The sequence below is a fragment of the Trichogramma pretiosum genome, unplaced genomic scaffold (genome assembly GCF_000599845.2).
Source record: "Trichogramma pretiosum strain Unisexual culture from Peru unplaced genomic scaffold, Tpre_2.0 scaffold27, whole genome shotgun sequence".
Classification (NCBI taxonomy): domain Eukaryota; kingdom Metazoa; phylum Arthropoda; class Insecta; order Hymenoptera; family Trichogrammatidae; genus Trichogramma; species Trichogramma pretiosum.
In genome coordinates, this window is record NW_019641694.1 from 1775157 (window position 1) to 1800440 (window position 25284).

A 25284-nucleotide genomic window follows, 5' to 3' on the forward strand; every position below is an offset into this window, starting at 1 on the left:
GAGTAACTTCTCCTTGGCTACGTAAATAATATAATAAAATGAAGTTTAAACTACCGTTCGGATGAAATTTATTCTCCAAAGACAAGAAAAGTGTGCCAATTGTGGAATGTATGTCTATATGCCTATAATAAATACAACGTGCTCGAAACGAGCTGGTGTGCGTAAAAATCTATATAATACGTGCGTTTATGAAAGTTACCCTGATGAAGATAGAAAGTTTGCGGTATTGTCAGTCGAGTCGGCTTACTTGCGAGAAATAACAATTTTTTCGTTGTCGATGACTAATAGTTGGCGCTTAAAATTTTGCGACAAAGTTTATAACGAGGTAAACATTGCAGTGGAGCTGTATGGTTTAGAAAGTTGTTGCACAAAGTAGCTGCTGCTACTTGTCCTACGGAATCGTGCAAAAGTGTAAAATGATATCTCGGCATATCTTGTAATAAGCGCGAGCGCGAGTAATTTTTAATAGGTTTTCATTAAAAAGTATGTAGTAAAAAAAGGAATTTGAGAAGTTAATCTGTCGGCGTGACACGGACTGCGTATTATGTAGCTGCAGCCGAGTATTCAGTGTAGGTACATAGCCGAGTCGGCTGCAAGACGCGGAAAAGACGGAATATAACGCACGCAGCTGCAGGACGGATAGCTGCGAGTCGCTCGCTCCTACTATACAGCTCGTCGTCGTAGTCGTCGGAGCCGAGCACGCGCGCTATACTAAAACCATTAACTCTTAGTTAAGCGCATCAAATTTTCCCGCTTGTCCTCTTCCAGCACCATCAAGCCTTGCCAACGTAATTGGGAAAGTCAGCGATCTCCCGTTCCTCCGGGTTGCCGCCGCCGCCGCCGCCGCTGCAGTAACCACGTTAACTTTCCTAGCGAGTCAAATTACTATTACTCGACGGCTGTGGCTGTTATACATCTCTCTCTCTCTCTCTCTACAGAGCGAGTCGCGCGAGTATGTAAGTCGTCTTCGTCGAGAGCGCGAGTAATGGCGAAAATAATGACTCGTTCGGCAGAATAGTTCGTATAGACAAGAATATCAGACTAGCGCGTGAAAAGCGAAAAAATATCGTCGCCTCGTTGCGTGGCTGGTATCGTACACGACACGTATACGAGACCTCGTGGGCCGATTATAATTTCTCTCGATGCTCCGATGCTTCCTCGAGATACGTACTTTGGTTTTTCGTTCGAGCAGATCCGTGAAAGTATAGTTGCGGTGAGCTCGAGTCTACTAGTACGATTTGCTAAAAAAACCAGGCTTTACTTTTTGCCCCCTTGGCATTATGAGCCGGGGACCAGCGATAGACGAGCTGATTATGCATAATTGATTACAGCGGATTATTCGGCTGGGAGTTGGGGCGAGCTTTCGTCGGATAGCAATTGTAGCTACTAAAAGCTCGCGCAGCACGAGTGTATAAAGAGATGAGTGGCGACTGGCGACTTCCGAGAGAGGTGGTAGATTAGAGTAGTGAGTTGATTTGCATGATTCACGAGTGGCCCAATTCGACTGGCTTCGAACGAGTAGATGCGAGAGTCCGGCGAGGAGCGAGCTCGATGTATATATATATAGAAGGCCCGCGCGTATATATTATATACCCAAACTACGCACGGAATAACCTACTCTACGCGTTTCAGCCTTTATGCCGTCGACGTTGAACGTTCGCCTATATAGATGCGGTGTGCAATCATGCGCAAAAGTATGCCACATGTAGCTACGTGCAGTGCAGGCAGCGGTGGCCAATTGCAATTTGATAATGCAATCACTGTGTGGCAGTCCTCTGCAGCAGCTCCAGCGCCACCGATAGCTAGACCAACCGATACACGGACTCGCACCACTGCTTAATGTACGCAAATGCCGCCAAGGCTTTATTCGGCATAGTTGAATGAGAATTTAAAGCTCTTGTAAAATCCGTATCATAAACGAAAGCTCGACTAAATTTCAAGGTTATAGCTGCTTCCGATGCTGTTGACGCGTCAGGTATGCGCTCGTTTCGAATGAAAATCGAGTGCGATGCTTGCTGTGCAAACCTCATTTAACATCGCAAGAGTCAACGACGAAATGTACGGATCGATCGAGTTAATTTGTTTTTCTCAATTGCATCCTGCAAGCGCGAAGCCGCAAAAGCTACCTGAATATTTTTCCACTTTAGAGCTCGCTCAAAGGCACAGTTCGCTACATAAAATGTGGCATGAAATTGTTTTTCACCGTTGTGTCGCTCGTCGAGTCGATATTTTTTAATTGGATTTGGCACTGGAACAAGCGATCTAAATATTTCATTCGATCGGGAGATGCATGTGCGACAGTAGTGCGGAATTTTGGTCAGGCACGCCTCTGGCTAAAAACTCGAGAAACTGCTTTTTGGTTAAATGATAAATTTTTCCGTTTTGCTCGACAATTATCATTAGAGATAGCGAGAGCTTAAAGTGCGCCTGACACAACAGATGTTATCGAAAGACAGGAGGAGATGCCACCCGATATTCTTTGCTGTAGTGGCGGAGAAGCCCTTGGTTGTACGTGGCACACTTAGAACCTTCTTATCGCGCTCGTCTTTTTCGCCTCTCTCGCAGCTTTCTTTCTCTCCCACCCGTTTGCTCGTTTGCTTTCTTACTCTCTGGATGCATAGCTTAACCAAGTTGCACACAGGTAAGATGAAAAGATGGCTTTTGCTATACATTATACGCCTTCGTTTGTGAGACTGAAAGACAGAAAGAGAGAAGAGAGAGGGAGAACGAGAGAGAGGAAAAGAGAGAGAAAGAGAGAAAGAAAGATGAGTTGGCTGCGAGGGAAGGATTTATTTCTCTAGGTGCACTTCGAGCTCGAGGATTGTACGTAGCTTATGTACATGTATACGAAGCGAGCGCAAGAAGCGAGAAATGTTTATGTGCGAGTTCATGGAGCTCTCTCGACTCTCGGCCGTCGCCGCTTCGGCTATATTGCTTTATATATTCTTGTAAAGCTATTATACTATTCATTTTCATTTTTAACAAAACTTTTTTTTCCTACTTTCAATAAAACTTGAGTATTTTCGTATTTTGTATTTTCCTAATTCCACTTAAATTCCTACTTTTATTCTTCGATCGAATGCAGCGCAGCCACAGGAAATACTCTTTATATGTTTTTAGGAGCTTTAAAGCTATATCTTGTACTTTAATTCTCTTTCTCTGTCTATCTATTTCCTCCTGTGCGCACTGATTAATTAAATTTCGGTTCTCTTTGATAGATTGAATACTCGCCGAGACTGAATTATATGCTAGCATGTAAACAGCCATTACGACTGCCCTGAGCCCTGAATAAAAATCGATGAATGTCTATATATTTATTAATCAAATTTTGCCCGGCACAAAAGAGATGTTATTTCCGAATCTACCGATGGATAGCCCGAATAAAATGGCCCGGGGCACAAGCACGATACAATGGAAAATCATTAATTAATTTGAATAGCTTTTGGTATACGCTGCGAGGAAAAAGGTAAAGGCAAAAAAGAATCAGTGTCAACGTACGCGCTGGTAAATTCTTGCGCGTACTATATCTCATTGACACGTAAGCTCATCCCTCATAGTCGAGGGCATAAGTTAGGGAAATTCCTCGAAGGCCAGTGAACTAGCTGGCGAACTATCCCCCTCGGCCCAAGTGCAATTTTTTCCATCCTCGAGCTCTTTCCAATCTTGTTGTAAAGTTGGCACCCATCGAAGGCCCGTCGAGATTCCTTTAGCTAGTGTATACGTATATAGAGCGAGCAGCTGAGGGGTGGCTTGATTAAATAGCGGCTAACGCCGAAAGTTATTTTGGAAGGTAGGAGAGATCCTGTTCGCTCTGGAGGTGGGGAAGGTAAAACTCAATATTCCGAGCGTATAGTGCGCGCACTACGCTGAACAAGTTAAATCGCATTAGAGCGCGTGTGCAATGCCGCGCTGCTTCTCCGGCTGCTACTCGCCGGGTCAAGTCTGGCTCTGCGCAGCGGTGGTAGCGCACACACACACACACACACAAATACACACCCACACACATACACACACGAAGGCAAAGTAAGACACAACTATGCTATTTTCAAGCTACGATGACTTCATGTATAGCTTATCAATTGAACTTTATGTCTTTTCTCTCTACGAGTGTCCATAGAGTCCAACTTTTAATCGGACATTATGAAAGTAAAACAAAGAATGAGTTCTCCTCGAGACAATTTCATAATACCAATGACGAGGAAATTTCAGGCTCTTAGTCGCGTACTTTTAGCGTGGCCGTTCAATTCCAATGAAGAAAATTTGCCCCGAGTGTTATATTATAGTTGGCGATGAGAAATTCATTAATGTACGTTCCGAAGCTTCGGGCACACACAGTTTTTATGTTAAACGGGCAGAGAGAGGGAGGACGAGAGATAGAAACTGACTCATTATTCACGTGATTCAAAAGAACAAAACTGATTAAATTCAGTGTACGAGCCGAGTACGCCCCGTGACCGGTTAGACATGATTATATACGTTATGACAAACGAAGTAGAAATTAATTATGTTAATTGAATTGCTCGTAGCTCTTACAACAAAAACCATGTGTTGCTCTTCCATGTGGTCTGCTGGTGAAGCTCGATAGAAAATGCAATTTAATTACGAAAGTAAAAAGCGATTGAATCTGGCTGAGCGTTTTTCCCTTTAGCTCCGACTCTTAGCCCCTTCAAACCTTTTGCCTTCGCAGCTCGACTTTACGTAACACAAATCGACTCTTTAAAACAAGAATCAGCAATAGCAGCAGCTGCGGCGACGACGTTAGCAGCAGCCGTCCACTTCATCTGCTGCTGAAATTCAAGCGACAGTAGCAAAACGTCGAGTGTAAATCGATGACGAACGAACGAACGAACGAACGAACGAATGAGAGAGGGCCTGCTGAAGGGTGCCTGGTCTAGAAGACAAGCCAGAAAAAGAAGAAGACGAAGAAGAAGAAGAAGTAGAAGAAGAAGCCTTTTCAATCACGAAGAACGAGGAAGTAGAAAAAAAGAAGAGAGAAGACGAGGCAGCAGCTGCTGCTGCTGCTGCTGTTGCCACCACCGTCGCTGTTCTTCTTGCCAAAAAAAATTGTAGAAGAATAGGCACAAGACCGAGCGCGCCATTCTGGACAAGTGCTCAGGCGAGCTTCGTGTCTTGCATTGTTTCGCCCTTTAGGCAGCTAGCGCAGGCTGACGTTGAAGCGCCCTTAGCATTATCGTCTCGTTTTTTCTAAGCGACCGAGGGAGAGAGAAAGAGAAAAGCCTCGAGGCTCGCGCGATTAAATTTCTACGCGCCGCAACTTTTGCGAATCGCTATCTCAATTACGTGACTATCGATTGGCCTCCGCATTTTTTTCTTTCCCACGTCTATCCTACCTGCTGCACGATGGAATACACAAATTTTGCTGAAAAGGATCTGTGCGAGGTGCGGCGCGTTATTTTCAATCACATCGATAGGGCAAAAAAGGAGTGAAAATAGAAAAAAAGAAGGAGTCCAGGCGCCGCGAGGCAAAATAGCCTTTCTGCACGGCTGAATTTCGTCGGTATATACACATCGTGAATTAACGGAAGCTCACGAACGTGGCTCGCGCACACGCGATCTGCTCGCGCGCCGATATTGTTTTTATTTCCGTAGTTTCTGATTATATTTATATTTACTCGCGCATTTTCCCTCTTGCTCGTGTGCGCGCTCCGCAAAAGATACACAGTAACAACAATATGTTGATATTGTATACAGTCGTAAAAAAACACTGCCGTCGTGCCACATGGGCTTTGCCTCTCTATGTACGCGTGTTAGTTTGTGGAACATTAAGGCTGCGCGTTCGCATGTACTATGCGTTTTCAGCTGCCCCCACCCTCCCTTTCATTTTCGATTTTCCACTGGTGTACGTATCACACACGCACAGCAACCCACACATGTTATGTGCAGTTTTGCTAGCGATGTTGTTGTTACTGTTGTTGTCGTTTCTCTTGTTGTTGAATAGCAATGAGATTTCGTTGAAATGCGCTTGGAAATTATTCGACCTTCGCGTTCGATGCTCTGCGCAATCCCCCTCATCGCCAAATACATGCGAGCTGATAAACGAGTCTTTTTCACATTTCTCATCCTAATTATAAATACAACACAGGAAAATATAATGAAAGTCTGAATAAAATACCGTAGCGATTAACATCTATAGGCCTTCGATGTAAAATCTTTTAAAATTCTCATATGCCAAGGAGTGAAAATTAGTCAGGTATTGAATGCTGAAACTCGTAAATTGTCGAGTTGACTCTTATACGAGACCTCGTACGCGATCGATCCTATGAATCTCACGCTTCTACTCGATTTAAACTCTCGTCTCATTAAAAAAATCGTCTCTTTTTACAAAGAAGTTTGCGTAGCTGGCGTAGGCGCGCGGGGTGTCGTCTAGCCTGCCACGCGAGCCACGCACATACCGGCGTATATTCCGGGCGCAGCGAGTCGCGCGCCAATTCGCCTGGCACCCCCTCCTTAAAAAACCATAAAGTGGCAACTTTGCCAGGTGTGCGCGAGTGAGTGCGCTCCCCTGACGACGACACATCTTTCGTGCGGTTTTTGCCGCGGGGACTTTGTTCTCTTGGAGGCAACTTGGAGGGGCAAGAAGCTCCGCCACGGTGTGAGAAATAAAGTTCTTGACGCTCGGGGTCGCATAACTTTGCCACTATAGCAATCTACCTTCCCACAGTCGAAGAGAAAAACTATGGCAAAGAGTTACTTTGAAACATTAGACAATACTGGCTAGTACTGTAACAGTGGGTAATGTTCGCTCGATTCTTCATGTTTAGCTACTATGACACGTGATATTTGACGGTACGGCTTTTTCCTTCTCTCTTTTCTTCTTTATCTTTTTCTTTTTTTCCCTCTCTCCTTATTTTCTCTTTTTTATTCTTTTTTTTTCGTTATTGTTGGAGTCTCGTTATAATATATCCCGCAAGCGATAACGAGGTACACAACATTTCAGGTATACGCGCAGCGCAAAGAGGTTTAACATTATCTGCGATGACGCTATAAGGGGAAAATTTATTCGCTGCAAAAAAGAATTTGTCAACGAGGAGATCGAATTTTTTCTCCAGCTGTCGATACATTGCGCTTTGTTAAGGACTGGAATAGTTGCAGCGAGTAGGTAAGCGTGATATGTAACATAATACGAGTTAGCTTTTGCGCAGTAAAGAATTCCGTCGAAACACTTTTCCGAGAGAAAAGCGGAGAAACAATTCGACGAATAAAATGTTCAGTTGTACAGACTCGATGGATTTCTCGAGCGAGTTCGATTTTGCCTCGGTTCACTAATTCAGCGAATTTACACGCTTACGACGTTTATAATTTCGAGTCAGGCGCATATTAAAGAAGCTATTTTCGGAGAGCAGAAATAGGTGTCAAGAAAGGGAGACTCGATAAGCTGCCCCCAGAGCGGTCTGTTCATTAATTCGGCCCCGCAGCGCGTCGTATAATATGGGAGGAGCATTTATTATACGGGCGCCTTGAGCCCTGTCAAATGTTGCACGCGTATCGTTTCATCGCTTCCTTTTGCAGCCCTCTACCCTGCACACCTAGCCATTGCAATAATTTACACATACACACACACACGCGCATACACATAGAGTATAAATTACACGTGTGCGTTGCATACTTTATTTAGTCGGATAACAACGCGTTTTCTACTCTCTTTCTTTTTCCCTTTACTTTCTTTTTTCACTCCTCTCTGACTCGCGATGAAATAAAAAATTCAAATATATTTCGATACCTATACATAGAGCACAGAGATAGCAAAAGAGAAGAACTAAAAGTCTGCGTTATATATACTTTAGTTTGGAGAAAAAATAATAACAGGAGCTGGAAAGAACGAGAGAGCAAGACGAGCTGGTAGCAACGCTTTCTCTATGTGCTGGAAAAGATAAAAGATTCCGCAGGTATGGGCGAATCAACTCGTAAAAATTTATTGAGGCAAAAAACAAGAGACGCAAAAGTTGCTGCAAACAATCGTTGGCATGACGATCGAAAACTTGGTGGCTTTCTGCATTTTGATATTTTATTTCTTGTCGATATAGCTTCGATACCGTGACCTTATCTCCCATGCAATTTTTCTATGTCTATCAGCATCTTTATAAAAAAATCCTTACAATTTGAAATTAAAAAGCGATTGAAATTTTTGTCACTTGACACGTGTCGTGGATGTTAATAATTTTTCATTGAGATCTCAGAAACATGGACAAAATAAAAACAATAACCATTTCGATAGGTATTTTGATTAAAGCTATATTTTTGGCAGAGAATGAAAACTGCCGTTTTTCTACAGATACGACTATTTATTTCATGTTTGATATTGCCGATATTATTTTAAAATGTATTTTATTTTCTTTTTGGATTTAGAACACTGAACAACTGAAGAAAAATAGACGGGGAACCGAAAAACGACATTTTTAGTATTTTTTACTGGACAATGATTAAATTTGAGGGCTAATGGAACTTTCAAAAATTTCGAAAGATTTCCATTGGCAAAAATGAATCTGAAGTATTTTCGATAGAAATGCTCATATGCATAAATGCGTACTATGTATATATGTATATGCTGTTTGTGTAACACGCTCGGTCAGGTGTACACGTGCGATGGACAGTCTATCGATTAAGTTTTCATTATTCAGCCGAGGCAGCTCGCTTCATCATCGAGTACAAATGTACATAACTGCAGAGAATACCGATCAAAAGTTATTCGCATGTTATAATTCAAAATATGAAAACTGCAGTCCATATCCACGCCGCGAGGAATATTTATTCGAAAAGTCGAGGGAGCCCGAGCTTTGTTATTCGCAAAGCCAAAATCGACTCTCTCTCGCTGCTGCGTATCCGTATCAACTGCGCACACGCGTCTCCTGAACTTGCTGCGGCGCGAGCTATGCAGCTACACGGCCCCGCGCCGCGTTGGCCAAAACATTAAAAATCCAACGCCGAGCGATGATTTATGGAGCTCGAATGAAGATTTATTTAGCCTTTTTGATACGGCAAATAATCTCGATGCAGCGTTTCAAAAGACCAGTAGCGCAGTGGCGCGCATGCATTACACGTACACCTATACATGCACTCGTTTCAGGCCGGGGCAAAAAAATATTATCTTATCTTGAACGCGCTCGCTCGTCGTCTCGCGCACGATCCTCTGTACGCGTGAATTTTTCAAACGTACCAGGCTATATATTATCGTTAACAAGTTTCGTTCCTCTTACTGCGGCTCGAGATAATGTTGCCGTCGGCCGCGTCTACCGTACGCGCGCGTGCTCGCTTGGCGCCAGCCTCAAATGTGAGTTTATTTCATAATTTAGTGGCAATGAATCTCAACGAACTCGTCTGCATGTGTGACTAACTCACTTTTGTCGACGGCGACACAAGCTAATTCAAATTTCGAAGCATTGTACCGCTCGACAACGATCGCTATCAATTTTTGCAAAAATTTCTTTGCGCATTAATTCAAGCGTAACGTAACGTTAATACGTGCTCCTCATCTCATACCTTTTCTTCGATTCTCGAAATATTTTCGGCAAAGTTTATTTTAAGATTGAATAAGCTCGATCATCAGAGCAGCACGAAAATTTTATATTATTTAAAAAAACAGCGTTTTTCTACTTTCGAAAAAGTCATAAAGTGCTTTTACATCAAGAAGCCCCTAGACGAAGCGTGCAAGATGAAATATGTAAAAAGTCAACTTTTGCTAGAAATGGTAAATGTAAAAAGCTGCTTGGGAAAAAATTACTGTACCTTCCCATGGCACGCTTTGAATTACATGGGCTAGTCATCATTATTACTATTAATGCGCGTAAGCTCAAAACACGATATAACTCTACGTTACGTGTATGTGTGTCTGCGAGTGTAGTTCATCTGTAGAGGCGAAGCTTAAAAGGCCTCGAGCGTTAATCCCAGCATTCGGGCAGAAAGGGATGAAACAAAAAAAAAAAAAAAAAGAAGCGACTAAAGGATTCATCAAACCTTTTTCTGTGCTAGGACAGGCGGTGCGATACATACTGCAGGCGATTTTGCAGAATAGCGCTCAGTTCTACTCAAGGTTGCCTGCACTCCATATACGGGTGGTGCAGGCGCAAGCAGAAATTGAATGTCGCAGAAGTTTAACGCGTGGCGCAAAAAGTGCGAAAGTGAGAAGTATGAATAAATACGAGCGCGCCACATCGAGCGAGGAATATTTTGTCAAGCTCTCTTGCGCTTCCCTTTACGTCTCGACCGTAGAGCTTTCTTTTTTAATAAACGTTGAGCGGACGATGAATATGGATTTTCATCGAAACAAGGCCGAGGCTCCATACATTTTAAAATTCATTAGTCTTGGCATCTGAAAATCATGAGAAGCGAGCCCGTATATGTATGCGTTGATGTATAAGAAAGTCGATAATAAACGACTGGATCGACAGGTCTATAAACGTCTGGAACATAGCTTAATAGCGATGCTGCTCGGGCAGTTTGGACTTTGGCAGATCGTTAAAAAAAGATCATTATAACCTGTTGCCGTTTTTATAAACAGATCGATATTTACGATTGGAGCAGCTAGGGAGGCAGAGGAGCAGCGAGTACGCGCCGCGTATGTGCTGTTTACGAGCTGGCCGAATCCGGGTCGGGCTTTATGCGCGTTCGGCGCGCTCAACGCCGTTCATAGAAAATATGATATATGGCCTGGGGATCGCGTGTAAAAAAGCCCATCGAGTGGTTTTCTCTTTATTTTCGGCCGTATAATGGATGAATTAGTGAGGTCGCGCGAGAGCTAGGTCTATTACTAGCTAGGTGTATTCGCGAGGCTTGATTTGTTGTTGCACGCAAAGCTGAATAATATATCGGCCTCCGGCATAATATTCGAGCCGCTGTGCACTTGGTATACGATGTCATCGCGTAACTGCTGCTGCTGCTGCTTGGTATACAGTATAGCATAGCTATAACACGCGATCGCGCGCAACCACCTAGCAACACGCCAGCTTTTATAAACTCATCGTTCAAACGTCGTCGTCTGTATATTAGTGTATTTTTCTCTCGAGCCACAGCGGTGGCGGCGGCGAGCGCATTTCTGCGAGGATGCCGAGAATAGCGAAGAAGCTCGAGATCGATGGGTTATACGAGGCGTCGTGCGGAGCGTCGAGAAAATTAATTATTCGCAAACGTTTAAAATGTCTGCGAGTGCGTATAGATAACTGATGCGCGCGAGTAATCCAGGCTAGCTCAGGACGACGACGACGACGACGACGACTAGCGACTAGGACGATGCAGCTGACTCACGCGCATGTACGTACGAGCTGTACGTGGCACTCACACGTGGCATGGCGCAGTAATCCATAAATTCTCCTTGCGCTACAGGGCATATAAATTTTCAGCGTCGGTGTTATAAGTGCTCTATATATCATAAGCGCGGCGTACAACTAAAACGCCTGGCCTGCACATGCAAAGGCTCCATACTGGCCGAGGCCGCGCGCGCCTTCCCTGTACACTTATTAAAATCTTGTCAAGCTGCCCGAGAGACCAGTGCACCTCCCCGTGCATATACGCCTAGTCGGCCGGCTTGCAGCGCGTCTCAAGCATCGTTATTAGCGCTCTATCGTTTAGGCGCGCCACGCAAAGCTGGCCCAAAGTGTCGTGCTATTGAATTTTTCTTACCCTCGCTGCTGTATCGCACAAGCCGATCACGCGATGTTGTGCATTTTTGTTTTATGGCCGTGTGCTTCGGACTTCGCTCCCGAGACTTTTTCAGACAGCCAGCTAATTGAGAGCGCACCTGCTCGCCCCGCTTATTTTATTTAATATACTCGTGCCGTACACACACTTTTCATGATTTGTTTCTGTCACAAAATCATAGACGGAAACAATATTATCGTGTTTTACCTCAACCAGCCGAGCAATCGCCTTACCTTATACGTATAATGCAAAAAAACGACCAAGTGTAAAAAATTAATTTACTGCGCTCTTGATAATATATATATATGTGTAGGTGTGTACGTAGTAGAACTGACTCTGTGTTGTATATGTAGTTATAACAAAGCGAGCGAAAACGAGATTGATGTCGTGAAAAGCACGCGATAATACTTCAAAATCAATCACGCGCTCTTTTCGCTCTTTTCGCTCCTTTCGCTCTCTCGTGGAACGTCAAGCTCATACATATATTGTACTTTTTCGCGCATCGCTGCTTGGCGCGCTGTAAAGTGAAAAACATAAAAAAATAGAACGAGCGTTTGGCCAAATAAAGTTGCGAGCGCGACTGCGCGAGGAGCCGGGCGAAGAGCAAGAGACGAGCCATGACAGATGAGAGCGAGTGTAGCGCGAGCGACGAATAATGGAGTACGATAATAATGCCACGACGATTGCCTTCGAGCGAGCTCGTCGTGGCGCGAGTATACGACCGACTCAATAAGTAAACGACCTCTTCCGTCATTGTTTGGCTTTGAAATTTGAAAAAATTATCACGGCTGCAACTGTGAAAAGTCGGCTCAAAGTATAGCCGAGCCTCCCAAGCGGCCGAGTGGCATTTCAATTTTCCGACAGCTGCTGCGCGGCACACATTCACGAGTCGGGCTGCTGCACGCAGGGCGCATCTAGAATAAAACTGCATGGCTGCCGCTGCTGCGCACTCGAGCTGCTGGCGAGGCATTCACGAATCACGAGCTGCGCGCGCTAGTTGCACAATAAGCTAGCATGAGCTGGCTGCAGCCTCGCTCGGATTCGAGTGGCATGCTCGAACCTACTCGCAGCTCACAACTAGCGATGAGGCTGGAATTTTGATGAGCTTATCCTTTAAATGAGCGCTATTGCGTCTTCCCAAGGCATGCGCAACTCCGCCTGAATAAATATTTTTTCTCCATAATATACTCTCCTATCTCTCGCTCGGACTTTGAATTTTTCTTTTTTCTTTTTACCGCTAAACTTGATGGATTTTGGTCAAAATTAACAAGTGCAATACGACTGCATCACCTGGCCAGTGAATGAAAAATAAAATGCTAATTGCATCACATCCTACACCACTAAAAAGCTTTGCGCCATTTTCGAAAATTGCGAAAGCAGATATAGACGAAATATATCAAGCCACGGCCCGAGCAGAAATAAAAAAATAGCCGAGTTTTAGCCGAGAGCTGCTAGTTTTGTTTTGCAGCAAGAATGAAGGCAGCAGGTCGGACGTTATGTTCATCTTGGTGCGCGCGAAAAGAGCGTCCGAGAGCTGGCAGTGCAGGGAACGTTTGCCTTCGTTAAATTCCCAATGGGCACGGCAGCAGCAGCAGCAGCAGCAGCAGTGGAGTGCGTAGGAGGGCCGAGACAGGGCGAGGGAGAATTTCATCGCTCCGCCAGCGACGCGCAGTAACAACCCGGCCCACCATGCAGCGGCTATTTTCCTACGTGCAATCCTACATATGATATAGCTTTTCATGCAATCTCACCTTTCCGCGTATGCATACTAATTACGACACCATCCCTCTCCTACATCCGAGGTGCTTAATGCAATTTTTCATTCTTTTTTTTGCATTCCCTTTGCACTGCATGCCGGCCCATCTCTCTCCCCTCTTTCCCTCTCTTTCTCTTGCTGAACCTAGCTGGATTTTTTCGTCACATTCGTTTCTTCGTCCGTGATTTTATCTTTCACTATATTTCCACTCATTTTTTTTTGTACCTTCCAACCTCACCAAGTTGCGTTCTCTCTTTGATTATTTTCCTTTTTGTTTTTGTTTTTCATTCGCTCTCGTGTCTCGTGCTATTTTTTGCAGCTACGGCAGCAGCACCACTACTATTACAGTCGGCTGGTTCTCGAAAATCTTTTTTATTCGGTTGGCTCGTTTTTTGGCCTAGCGCTGCGACGTAAATCTATGGAAATGGAGCAGACAACTTTTTTAAAGGCCGAAGAGCCGTCTCTCCTTCGCTCGCTGTAAACACGCACAGCGCACACCCATAGATGGACCTGGGTATTGCGACGCAGGCACCCGTGGAAAGATGGCGCGCGGGTGGCGGCTTATAAGTACCGTGCGCAAGCCACCTTTTATTGTTTACACCGTTTATTTTCGATAGCCGAGCCGATGAAACTCGGGCTCACGGCAGAGAAAGTTTCATTTTGCCTCGATGCTCGTTGATGATTCGAAAGCGCCGGGCCACGCAGCACAAAGTTGCTTTAATAACGAGAGCAACGGGCAAGCATATAAATAAAGAAATGACGTTTGATAATTATATTAAATTTAATTTAGCGGTGCGAGTGAGTTAGCGAGTACGGCCATACATTGTCTATTCCAGCTGCGGAGCTCGGAGAAAGGAGCTCACCGGCGAAAGATCAGAATTTCATTCCGCAAGCTTTAGTTTTACTTTACATAAATTTCATAATAATTGGAATAAAACGTGGGCTCGTGGCTGGCTGCTGGGAGGGTGGGTGGCTGGATCGTGAGCTGTGTACGGCGCCGTATGTAGTTTCTGGCAATGGAGCAGCGCTCCTGCAGCCGGCAAAGTCTTGCGCGTATTATTTTATTATAATACGTATGCGAGTGTGTTTATACGCCCTCTCCCTCTCTCTCTCTCTCTCTCTCGCGTTGCATTATACATTCACGACCTTTTAAGGGAATAATTTTTATTTAGATGAGCACTGCGACTGGCTGGCTGACCGCTGCTGTATTTAACGCTCGTTCTCGTACATAATAGCCTACACAGCAACGAGTTCGAGTGCACTTGGCTTTTTCTCCTGCGACTCGACGCATGGAGCTTTTTGTATTTAAATTAGTTACGAGCGCGCCGACGACCATTGAAATCTTCTGCGAAAATTCTTAATTAACATTTCAATATAACGACGGGGAAAGAAGAAAAAACTAGGCTCGTTTGTGTCACGTAATCCATTCGCGCAGTTTTATGCGCGCGCAAATATAGCGCATCGCAATATAGTACATGCTATACACATTATATAGGAAGAACGGAAGGGAGAGAGACAAAGAGAAAAGAGTTAATAAAAGAGATTAGAGGCTCGAATAGCTCGAATGGCTCGAATGGCGAGACATGCAAAACAGTCGGTGGGGAATCTGGCCCAGCGTATCCCTCGGAGCGTAACTTTCACGCCAGCAAATTGTGTCGTCCGTCTTGATTTCGCGCTGCGGTGGCGCGTCGCTTGGCTCCTTTTTTTGCCTAGCCAGCTCGCTCGCACTCGTCCTTCGTGACTCGGTGTCCGCAAGCTGCTCAGCCACATCTACATGCGACAGAGCCACGGCTCGATGTCTTTGTGCACTTGGTTTCTCACATGCTCCGCTGTAAATTGTCTCCATCTTAATGAAGTTTGCGCGCGGCGCCACATGCCAGTCGTTTGTTCAACGCCGCGCGCGTGACTTGTCTTGCGCTCGCGGCACTCGCACGATTTATCCTTTGTCGCTCGGCTCGTACCTACCTACAACCGCGCGGCGTTGTATTTCCGACGAACGGGCGCTATGACTTTTGAGCTTTGCCATGGCCGCGAGCGTGAGGTCGAAAAATTCGCCCGCCATACGCGTATCCGCGCGCGGAATTAGCAATGACGCGCTGATGTAGCGCAGCCGATTCGTTCGCTTTATTGTTTTTTCTTATTCAATTCTGGTGCCGGCACGCACCATGCAGGGCATCATTGAATTTGTTATGCTGCGAGAGACAGAGTAAAATTCGAGCTTTTTCGCGTTGAACAGCTCGCGCACACGTGCCAGTATTTATTTGCCATTTTTTTTGTTCGCCTCTACGTACGCCACGTTGTTCGAATAACAATTTGCGTGATCCGTCAATTACAGGCAGATATATCGAAAGGGACGCCAGCGGAGCAAAGCGATAAATGTTTCATTAGGTCAGTCGATGAGCCCCACGCCAATATTATTAGAGAAATTGCTTTCACGTCAATATTGCGCCCAACGATGAATAATTTAATATGGAATAAATCGCTAGGCAAAAATTCAATTATAAATGCCGTCGAATTAGGTAATTGAGTGACGATGAAACATGAAAAACGAATAATCTTTATTGGTTCAGTCAGGAGATGGGTTCCTTTGCAGTCATTAATTTCAGCAAAAACGATCTAGTCAAATATCATACGGCATAATTTATAATAATCATTTGGTTTTTTTATGCCCAAGTGGAAAAACTCGATTGAAAATTAAATGAATGTCCTGTACGCTTTACAATTGTCAATCCATTTTTTGCTGTAAATGAGAGCGCATGCCATGAATCACAAATTTTTTTCAATAGGAGTACGAATTGACAATGGTTCAATGTTCGAATAAATCGACAACTTTAAAATCCTGTAAAACTTTATTGTTTCAAAATAATTTAAACGTTCCTTAAAAAATGTGTTTCATAACTTCTTAAACAAACTGGTATAGGTTAATTTGAAATACGTAGAGAAGAGTTTACTTTGCCGATGCTCGGAACAAGGCGATCGCGGCATCGGGTAAAAGAATTAGAGCTGAAAAAATGAAATGCTTGGTATTTCACTCACAGTTCATATTGACGCGCACACTGGCGCTGAGCGGATGCGATCTGTCGTTGTTGGTGGCGTTGCAGGTGAACTCGCTTTGGACGTCGCGACGCCTCAGGCCCTTGACGATGAGCTCGCTTCGTATCGTTCCGTCTCGCTGCCTTCGCATGACGCCACCGCCGCTGCTCGTCGGTCGGCCGTTTTTGTACCAGCTCACCCTCGGCGGTGGTTTGCCTGTTGAGAACGCGAATACATAAGAAATGCAGCAGTGTGCCAAGTGCCTAGTTGACGTGCAGCGACTCGCGCGCACTCGGCTAAACAAGCCAGTAATCGTTGATTAAACGCGTAGAGCTCGCCGAGAGAGCCCGTGCCCGACGTGCTCGCCCCTTTGCGCGGCTGCAAATCGATTTCGCATTCGCGTCCTATTTACCGTTTGTTCGTGGCTGAATAATACTGCAGCGTCACTTGGTAGCTCTGTGAGTGTTGGTCGGTTAGTCGGTGAGTGTGTGTGTGTGTGTGTGTGTGGCTGTACGTGCAGCGACCACTGAAATTAATTTTCTGTTTTACGCGATAGCTGAGTATCCAGCCAAGTCCCGTACACAACAAAGTGCGCCTGGATATTGAATTTCAATTCCGTTTCTGATTCGTTTCCTTCTTTTTTTTCTACTACTTTTTAATTCTGTAAGCCCGAGCGATGTAACGAAAAAACGAGCGCGATTCGATGGCCGGCCACTCGAAACGCAGCTTGACTCGTACTACTTGTGCGAATTGCACGAGCTCATCTCGAGCGAACATCTTGTTAAAGTAAGCCAAAGAAAATAAGAAAAAGAAGTCGAGCTTAAAGCCCTGGGCAACGACGGGGAGCGATCGCAAAAAAATACTCGATCGGATTTATCGGCTAATTAGTCTCGCGATAATCATATCAGGTAGTAGACGAAAATGGCTGTTCCATATGTATAATTGATCGAATCATAAGTTTATTTCTTGGGATAATTGATTTACTCACCTCCGTGAACGTCGCAGTGGAGCTTCATATCGTCTCCCTCGACGTAGGGGCCTACACTGGAACTGAGTACGGTACCGTGCTCGTTGAGTATGATTATTTTGTGCGGTGGTACTGCAACAGACGAATTACATTTTACGATGAAATATCGATTTGTGAAGGATAAAAAAGAGTAAGTTACACAAGATTTTTCCTTTTTATTCCAGGCTGAGTAGGACGATAATAGCCTATAACAGTTTCTCTTATATACTTTTACTCGAAGCAATCGTAAAAAACTGATAACGGAGAAAATCGCGAACATCTCTATATACACAGAGACACGCACAGTACACAAGCTCAGAGGCAGTACGTGCTTAGCTTCGTGCATACATACACATCTCTTGCTTGTATACTCAAACTGGCGCACACATGTAGGAGCTAGCAGGATATCGCAACGATATTAAATTGAAATTTGAAATCGATTTCGTTCGCGAGCTAGTGCACGTGCATGGGTGTAGGCGCTGCGAAGGGGGAGAGGGAAGAGGGGAGAGACCGAAATCGAAAAGAGCGTATCTCGCGATACTCGCGCTCGCATTGCTGCTTCACGTGAACGGGGCGCGGCTATAGATATGATCCGATCGTTACAAGTCGAGTCGAGGGGAAGAAAAAAAGATTATCACAATGATATCAATTTTTTTTCCTGCTACTATAGCAGCAGTAGCAGTAGCAGCAGCAGCGGCGGCGGCGGCGGCGGCGGCGTCGATCGGGCTCGTAATGAGTTTATATGTGCGCGCGATACTTTTATTCGATCGCTTCTATTTGCTGCTGGCGCTCGATAATAGCTCGGGATGATCCGCGAGAGAAAATAGCTCGGCTTGATGCGCGCACTTGGCGCACATACATATGTCACGAGCTCGTGAGTTTGTCTGCTGCGCGTTTGTCTGAATATGCTACTGGAGCTTGGCATCGCGATCCGACCTCTCTATATCTATATCGACCTGCATACTGCATACATATATACGCAACGAGGGAATTACAGGATGCTCTATATATCGATGTTATATGTTTACCTACCAACACTCGCTTATATTTATAGGTATGAGTAGTGAGAGAGAGAGAGAGAGAGAGAAAGAGACAGTCGACTACTACCCTAGTGGCTTGTGCGCTTCGTTTGATTGAGAGGATTCACTTCTGATAATTGATAATGTTGCGCTACCGCGACTATATACGTAGAGAGCCGCAGAGCCAGAGGCTCACGAGCGACGAGTTACGACTCGATGATTATGCTGGCCAAGTATTACACGCGTCGTTGTGGGGATTATCAAAATTTTCCGGCTCTTATCGAGAGCTGCTCGCATTATAATAGCTGCGAACGGCGGACACGGCAAAAGTTTTGCTACGCCCAGCCGAAGAAAATCGCTTGATTTTAAATGCTAAATTCATAATGAAAAGTTGGCAGTAGTCACCTTAAGACTCGCGGCTCGCCATTAGCGTATTTCATCGGGTGCCGAGTCGAGGCTCAACTTTCGACTTGATATTTTGCAACTTTTCTCCACTCGAAAAATCTCGTCGCATATAAAGATGGACAAAGTCGCTGCGCACGCGTACCTGTTTGGTTTTCTTCGCGCGACGTACGATGAGCAGCACTCAGCTGATTGAAAGGCCGAGGCGCACGCGGCAAGACAAAAAAGTATGAAAATGCGTCTCCGCTAAATGATAATATCCGACAAATTTTCGCAGCTCTGATTCTTCATTAAAGTACTGGAGTAGTCGAGCTAGCGCATCCGCGCGGACTGGCCAGATTTTCCGAGGGAGCAGCTGAAAGGAGTGACGGGTGGCTGGGAGGAAGAGGACAAATATACGAAAAGTTGCTTGTTGTTTCTCTCTCTCTCTCTCTCGCTCGCTCGGCAAAATAGCACACTATGCTGCATGCGTCGACGCGCTACGCATCCTTGAAAAGTAGCGGCGTTGAGGCTGTACGCCCCCGCCGCGCTAGTACATACAAAACTTTAGTTTCCTACATATTCGGTCGCCTGTTACGTACGAGCACGAGCGAGGCAAACAAAACTGTCTAAGCGTAATGCCACTTTTCCTCCAACTCTCGCACTCGCGCTCTCTCTTTATGCCGTGCATGGGTCTGCGCGCTGATCTGTAGAGCTGTGTGCATGTCGCTCGAGTAGCGAGCCCTGAGGCCCTCCAAGGGCTTAGTAATGAAACCTAAGTACTCGAGTAAATTGGAAACGATGATACTTGTAATTTTCTCCTCACCCTCTCTCTTTCTATATATATATGTACTCCCTTTCAATTATATACATCAAATTACTCTTGGTTTCTCAGAGTGCAGGCGAGATATATCGCGCGCAGTCGATTCGGTCTATATAATCCGGCTTCTTGCCTCAATTCCATCCTCCGGCACCGCGAGCCATTAAAGCCATTCGAGCTGCAGCGCCTCGCTAACCCAAGATAAAGAAGCCAACGATGCACACAAGAAGCTAGCTATTCAGTTTTGAGAGGAGCATCTTGTGAATACTTTCGAGGTTACTGTCTGTATACAAGAGCCGGGCACTCGTGGAGCTGCGAGCGCGAGCCGGCCAGAGCCAACGCGGGGATGAGCGCGGCTATGATTTATATTCGCGAGAGCTCACGAGCGGATAAAGTAATTTTACTCGAATGAAAAGGCTTCGCTCGTATTTATATGTATAGACGGCGCAGCTGGCCAAAAAGAGAAAGGATGAGTTTGAGTGCTTGTTTGAGTGTGAATGCATTACCGCGCTCGATTCTGGCCTTAGCTTTTTCTTTTGCTCCGACGGAGCACGACGCGGCTCGATCCGTTTATCAATTAGCCGACTGCTGCGCGTCTAACTCTCGACTTTTCATTCCGATCCGGTGGCATCCGGTCTATCTGCACTTACTGATTGGCGTCCGTGCGTCCAATCCGGGCCGGGAGCAGCATCTTCTCGAGCAAGACTTTGCGAATCGCGAGGGCTGGATGTGCCCTCCTCGAGCCCTCTCGCGCTCTTTGCGCTCAATACGTCTCTGCATTATATACACTGTGTGTACGTACTATAGATGTGTATACATCCGACATGATAGCAGGCGCCTCGCGCGCGCTCGATGCTCTGCGGTGAGAGATACTAGATGTTGTGTCGATCGATGTAAGCTCGAGCTTACCTTGTGTGTATAGGGTTATACGGTCGAGTCGAGCGCGACTTACTAGTACTACTAGTCAGCTTTTGGCGAAACAAGAGCCAAGTTGTACCGCTTGTAACAAGACAGTTTAATAAGCTCCTCGCTGCTTCTGCTGCTGCTGTTGCTGTTGTTGTTGTTCTGCTATCGCATAAGTATTCGCAAGACGTCGGAGCGTATCGGAGCGTAGTCGAGAGGTGCGCGCCTGCAAACATCACAGCTCCTTTATTGTTATAATCTCCTTTTTTCTCTCTATAATTACAATGACATATTGTAAACCCATGGTCATGAGTGAAAACCTTTTTTCTTGCCAGCTGATATAACTCGCACTTCGTCATATTACAGATATTATACCTATATATGAGAGAGAATTGCGCGATTTCGAGGAATTTTCCATTTATAAGCCAAAGCTCTTGCGCGAGTATACGTGTGATCTTTCTAACTAAATCGATTTCAACTCTCGCGTTTATACCCTTTTTCTCTCCTTTTTTTGTGACAAAGTAATTCACCTTCGTTGCCTTCGTATTTATATTTTTTATATCCTAGAAGGCATTCCGCAAAGATAACAAGTATTACGCTGTCCAAATTTTCTACAACAACGGCGGATGAAAAATTAAGCTCAATTGATTGCCGGCATTTTTGGAAAAAAATCTGAATGGAATAAGTTATTGTTCCATCACTTAAAATATTTACGTTTTCATTTTAAAACAATATAAATTCTAAATATCCGAATGAACATAAAGCTTTTTCAGTCTTTTCAGCATTTGCACGGATTGTTTTATGGGTGTATTGATTCAAGTATCGCTAAAATGGCTTTATTCATAGCTGTTAAATAATGAAATACAAGCGGGGGCCGATAGATAATTAAATAGAACCTTTCGTACTTGGTGTTGTTTAACAAAGAGAAATATCGACAGATATAATAATTGGAAAGTAATTAAGAGCTTAAGTAACAGGGCAAACGAACGATAAATAATTAATTATTTCATTCAGACGAGAATATGTATATGCAAAAAAAATGGATAAACAGTGGTACAGTGCAGAAGAGAGGAAGAGAGAATATAAAGATGAGCGAGTTGTAGAGTAATCTTTGCGCCTTGCAGCTCTGTACCAACATTTTTCTCAAATCCTTTTAAAATGATCAAAGAACGACTTAAATCTGAAGCTGAAAAAATGTACATGGTGTAGCTGCAGGAGAAAAAAAGAGGGGAAAAAGGAAAAGTATCTAAAGCGCGTTTTTGAATTTTGCTCTCTCAGTACTTGGGACAGCTCTCCCCATCTTCCTCCATTGCTTTTATGACTTGACCTCGTCGCTACGTACAGCCGAGAAATATTAATCAGAATAATTGCACGATTGCACGAGCTTGTATAGTCGGAGTGCCGGGGATTACATTTTTTCAGCGCGTAGTCGAATAAAACCTAAACTTTGTCATCGGCCGTATTTCGTGTACGCGGCGTTATGATAAGAATTTTTTTTCTTTTTTAATTCAATTAGAAGCGCGCGTCTTAGCTAAGTTGAAAAATCTCGAGAGACGTCGTTGATGAAAAAATTCACAGATAAGAGATCATTTTACTGGCTTGAAAAATACCGAGCTTTTACTAGCTAGCTATCCTGCACACGTGCGTACGCGCGCCTCGTATACGAATGTGCAGCTCCGAGATGACGGAGTCATTTTTAAAATTGCATATCCGTCTTGGAGCATTATGTGTGCCTTTGCAGATAAAAATCTAGACTCGAAAGTAATGCAGAAACAGCGGCCTACGTGGGCTTTTGCGAACGTGTGTAGAGCTGCAAAGAGAGAGGGTAAGAGAGAAAGAGAGAGAAAGAGAACGACTGTGCGAGAGATAGAGTTGGAGAAACGGATTCGTTGATCCTTGAGCTTTAGAAGCAGTAGCATTGCCAGTGCCTGCGTATATGTGCTCGGAATGTGATTCCTAATCGAAATACGCCATCAATACGAGTCGGGGGCTTTTCTTACTTATATAGCTCGCTGGAAAGCCACTCGCCGCAGCGAGCAGCTCTAGCTTGCCAAAGCTTCCATCGGAAATAGAAAGATGATAGATAAAAGTCGACACGAAGCGAGAGAGTGGCAATCGCGTTAGCTCGCACGTGGCCCCGAAAAATGCTAAATCCTGTCTCGGAATGCGCGATCGACGCTTGCGAGACAAGCGACCAAACAATTTTCAAGAGTTTCGAGCGCACTTGCGCAGTGGCTCTCTCGATCTCGTTGCTTTTTCAGCTCGATCGCCGCGGAGAAATGTAACGAGAATTAATAGTCCCAGTCGTAATCCGCGCAAACCGAAAATTTACTCATACGCCCGTGGAAGCCAACTAACGGCTCGAGGTCGGGAAAATGTTATTTTACACTCGCAGCTAGCGCAGAGGCATCGACTCAACGGGCCGAGCGCAGAATACATAAATTTTAATATTATGCCAACAAAACAATTTGTGCGCGCTCGCAGCTCGTGGCAGCAGCAGCAGCAGCAGCAGTCCGCATAGACGCGTGTATACGTGTGCAGGTGTACATGCATATAAATTTGAAATGTCTGCCGTTGAAGTTTTAATTAGCTATAATATCTAGGAATGAACTCGCTGGAGCAATGAGCAGCGCTTAAAATTGTAAACTATTCCGGAGCGCGGTCGCGTGTGCGTGTGCATTTGTGTGCGGGGGGCGACTGGCGAGGCTCGAGCGACTCTATGTACTCGCAGCGAAAGCTCCTAGAATGCCAACGGCCGCAGCTTCGAGATGTGTATACGTATTGCGCACGTAAGCGCCCGCGTACAACAATGATATAGCGCGTCAACAAATTAAAAGGAATTAAGGCGGCGCTGCACCTACGAGACAAATGTACGCTCCACGGCCAAAAGCCAAATTAAAGTTGCAGCCAAAGCAGAATGGCGACCGCCTCTCTATATACATTGGCGTATATGCGTGCAGTGCAGCTGATGCGGCCCAGAGTATTTATAGGCAAACGCAGTTGATGAAAGTCAATAGATGAATGGCCAATCGATATAAAGATGTAGCCTTGCCGAGTGTTGTTGTGTTTGCCCTGCTCGCTCAGTTAATTATACGAATCTCTCGCTTGACGAATAGTGCCAAACGCCCATTGGCTCCGCGAGACCCGACTACATATGTATGTATGGGTGTGTGTTTGGTGTGCGGCTTCGTGGGTGTGCGCAGCAGTTACAAAGTTTTACCAATGCGGCAAATACAAAGCGAGCGACAAGTGCCCGCGCAAACGCAACAACTCCGACTGGAAAGCAGCTTTACGATAGAGAGTCTCATTAACAAGTTTCTATATACCTATAGCACGTCTAAATGATTACATTTCTGGAAATTAAAACGACCAAACTCTTTCGGAGCAACTGGCGGAACGGGAGGGGGCGCCACTGACTGAGAGTTAGACGAAGGAAAACCTGAATTTATACTCTTCACTAAACACATACAATTCGAGCTATCTTTGCCTGCAGAGAGGAAAATCCAATCTCCGAGAATACAAGCGAGCTATAAAGCTCTTTTTCCCCGGCTGCCCCTCTGATCTCTACTCCCCTCTTGTATTCTTTTGCTTTTAATAACGAGTAAATTAGGAGGTCAGGTAGGACGGTTCACTCGTGGGACCAGGGATTGGCAAAGAATAAAACTTGTCGGCCGATATAACGAGACTCGGGTTGTTCTTGCGCACTCGCTCCACTCAGCCCCCCTGCGCCCTTCCCACCCCCGTGCTCTATCGCGGAAAATGTTGCTGGCCCTCTCGACGTTTCTTCTACTTGCTTAGCTATATACAGAAGATCGGAAGTCTTACACTCGACAAAAAGGCCATTAGAATAATTGCTTCGACGTTGAACAGTTGCGCGAGGCTCTTTAGTTCGTATATAACTGCTGCAGCTGCACCCGCTGCCCCGCTGCTCTTTTGTCTCTGGCTGCTGCACTGGCTTGCTTGCGCCACTAAAGCTGCACTGAGGCAGAGGCATCGCGCTCCGACTTATGCTGCTTCATTTTTCATTTGCTCGAAAAAATTTGAAAACCATGCGAGTGCGCTCGCGATGTGCTTCTTCCTCTAGACTGCTGCTGCTTTCTTCCAACCTATATACCTATATGCAGTCGCCACTTTTTCCGCGCACTCGCTTCGCGGTCCTTGTCCGAGTCTTTCTTTCCCCTCGAGATTTTTATCGAATTCCAGACTTGTGCAGGACACGAACAATGACCCGAGTAAGAGTACGACCGACCTCCCTTTTCAAGACTTTCCATTTACATGTTGCAAGGACGTGTTGAGCTTCGTTACGTCAGAATCGACGCGATTCTCTTTTATAATTATGTGTGCGCATTATTTATTTACATTTTTTTGCGCAACCGAACAAAGCTTCGGCAAAGATAAATGAATTACAAAAGTAAAATATCCTACACATTTGAAGGAGGACTTACGAGGAGTTGTGCGAGCCTAGAGCTGCTCAGGAGTCTTCCGGTGGATCTTAGCCATGCCACGCGAAAGAATTTGATTTTAAAAATATATATTAACTAGATATAATGCCGAGCTTGGCCAAAGTGCGTCGAGCGTGTACGAATGTGTGCGCACTACGAGTTGAAATTTTTCACGTTCTTGAAATATTCCACTTGCAGCTACGAGAGCTGAAATTCTTTTACCCTTGCAAGGCACTTTCTAATACTAGGTAATATCCTTGCCTCGCGCGCGT

At 45.0% G+C, this 25284-nt stretch overlaps 1 protein-coding gene across 1 annotated transcript in view; it reads right to left on the reverse strand.

Moving 5' to 3' along the window:
• Nucleotides 1–25284, reverse strand: part of LOC106660327 (protein turtle) — a 111426-nt gene that overhangs the window by 12422 nt on the left and 73720 nt on the right. Inside the window, exons 4-5 of the mRNA XM_023461993.1 lie at nucleotides 17430–17540; nucleotides 16445–16657 (exon numbers count right to left, since the gene is read on the reverse strand). Of these exons, the coding sequence (XP_023317761.1) occupies nucleotides 16445–16657; nucleotides 17430–17540 (324 nt within the window). The remainder of the gene's footprint in view (nucleotides 1–16444; nucleotides 16658–17429; nucleotides 17541–25284) is intronic.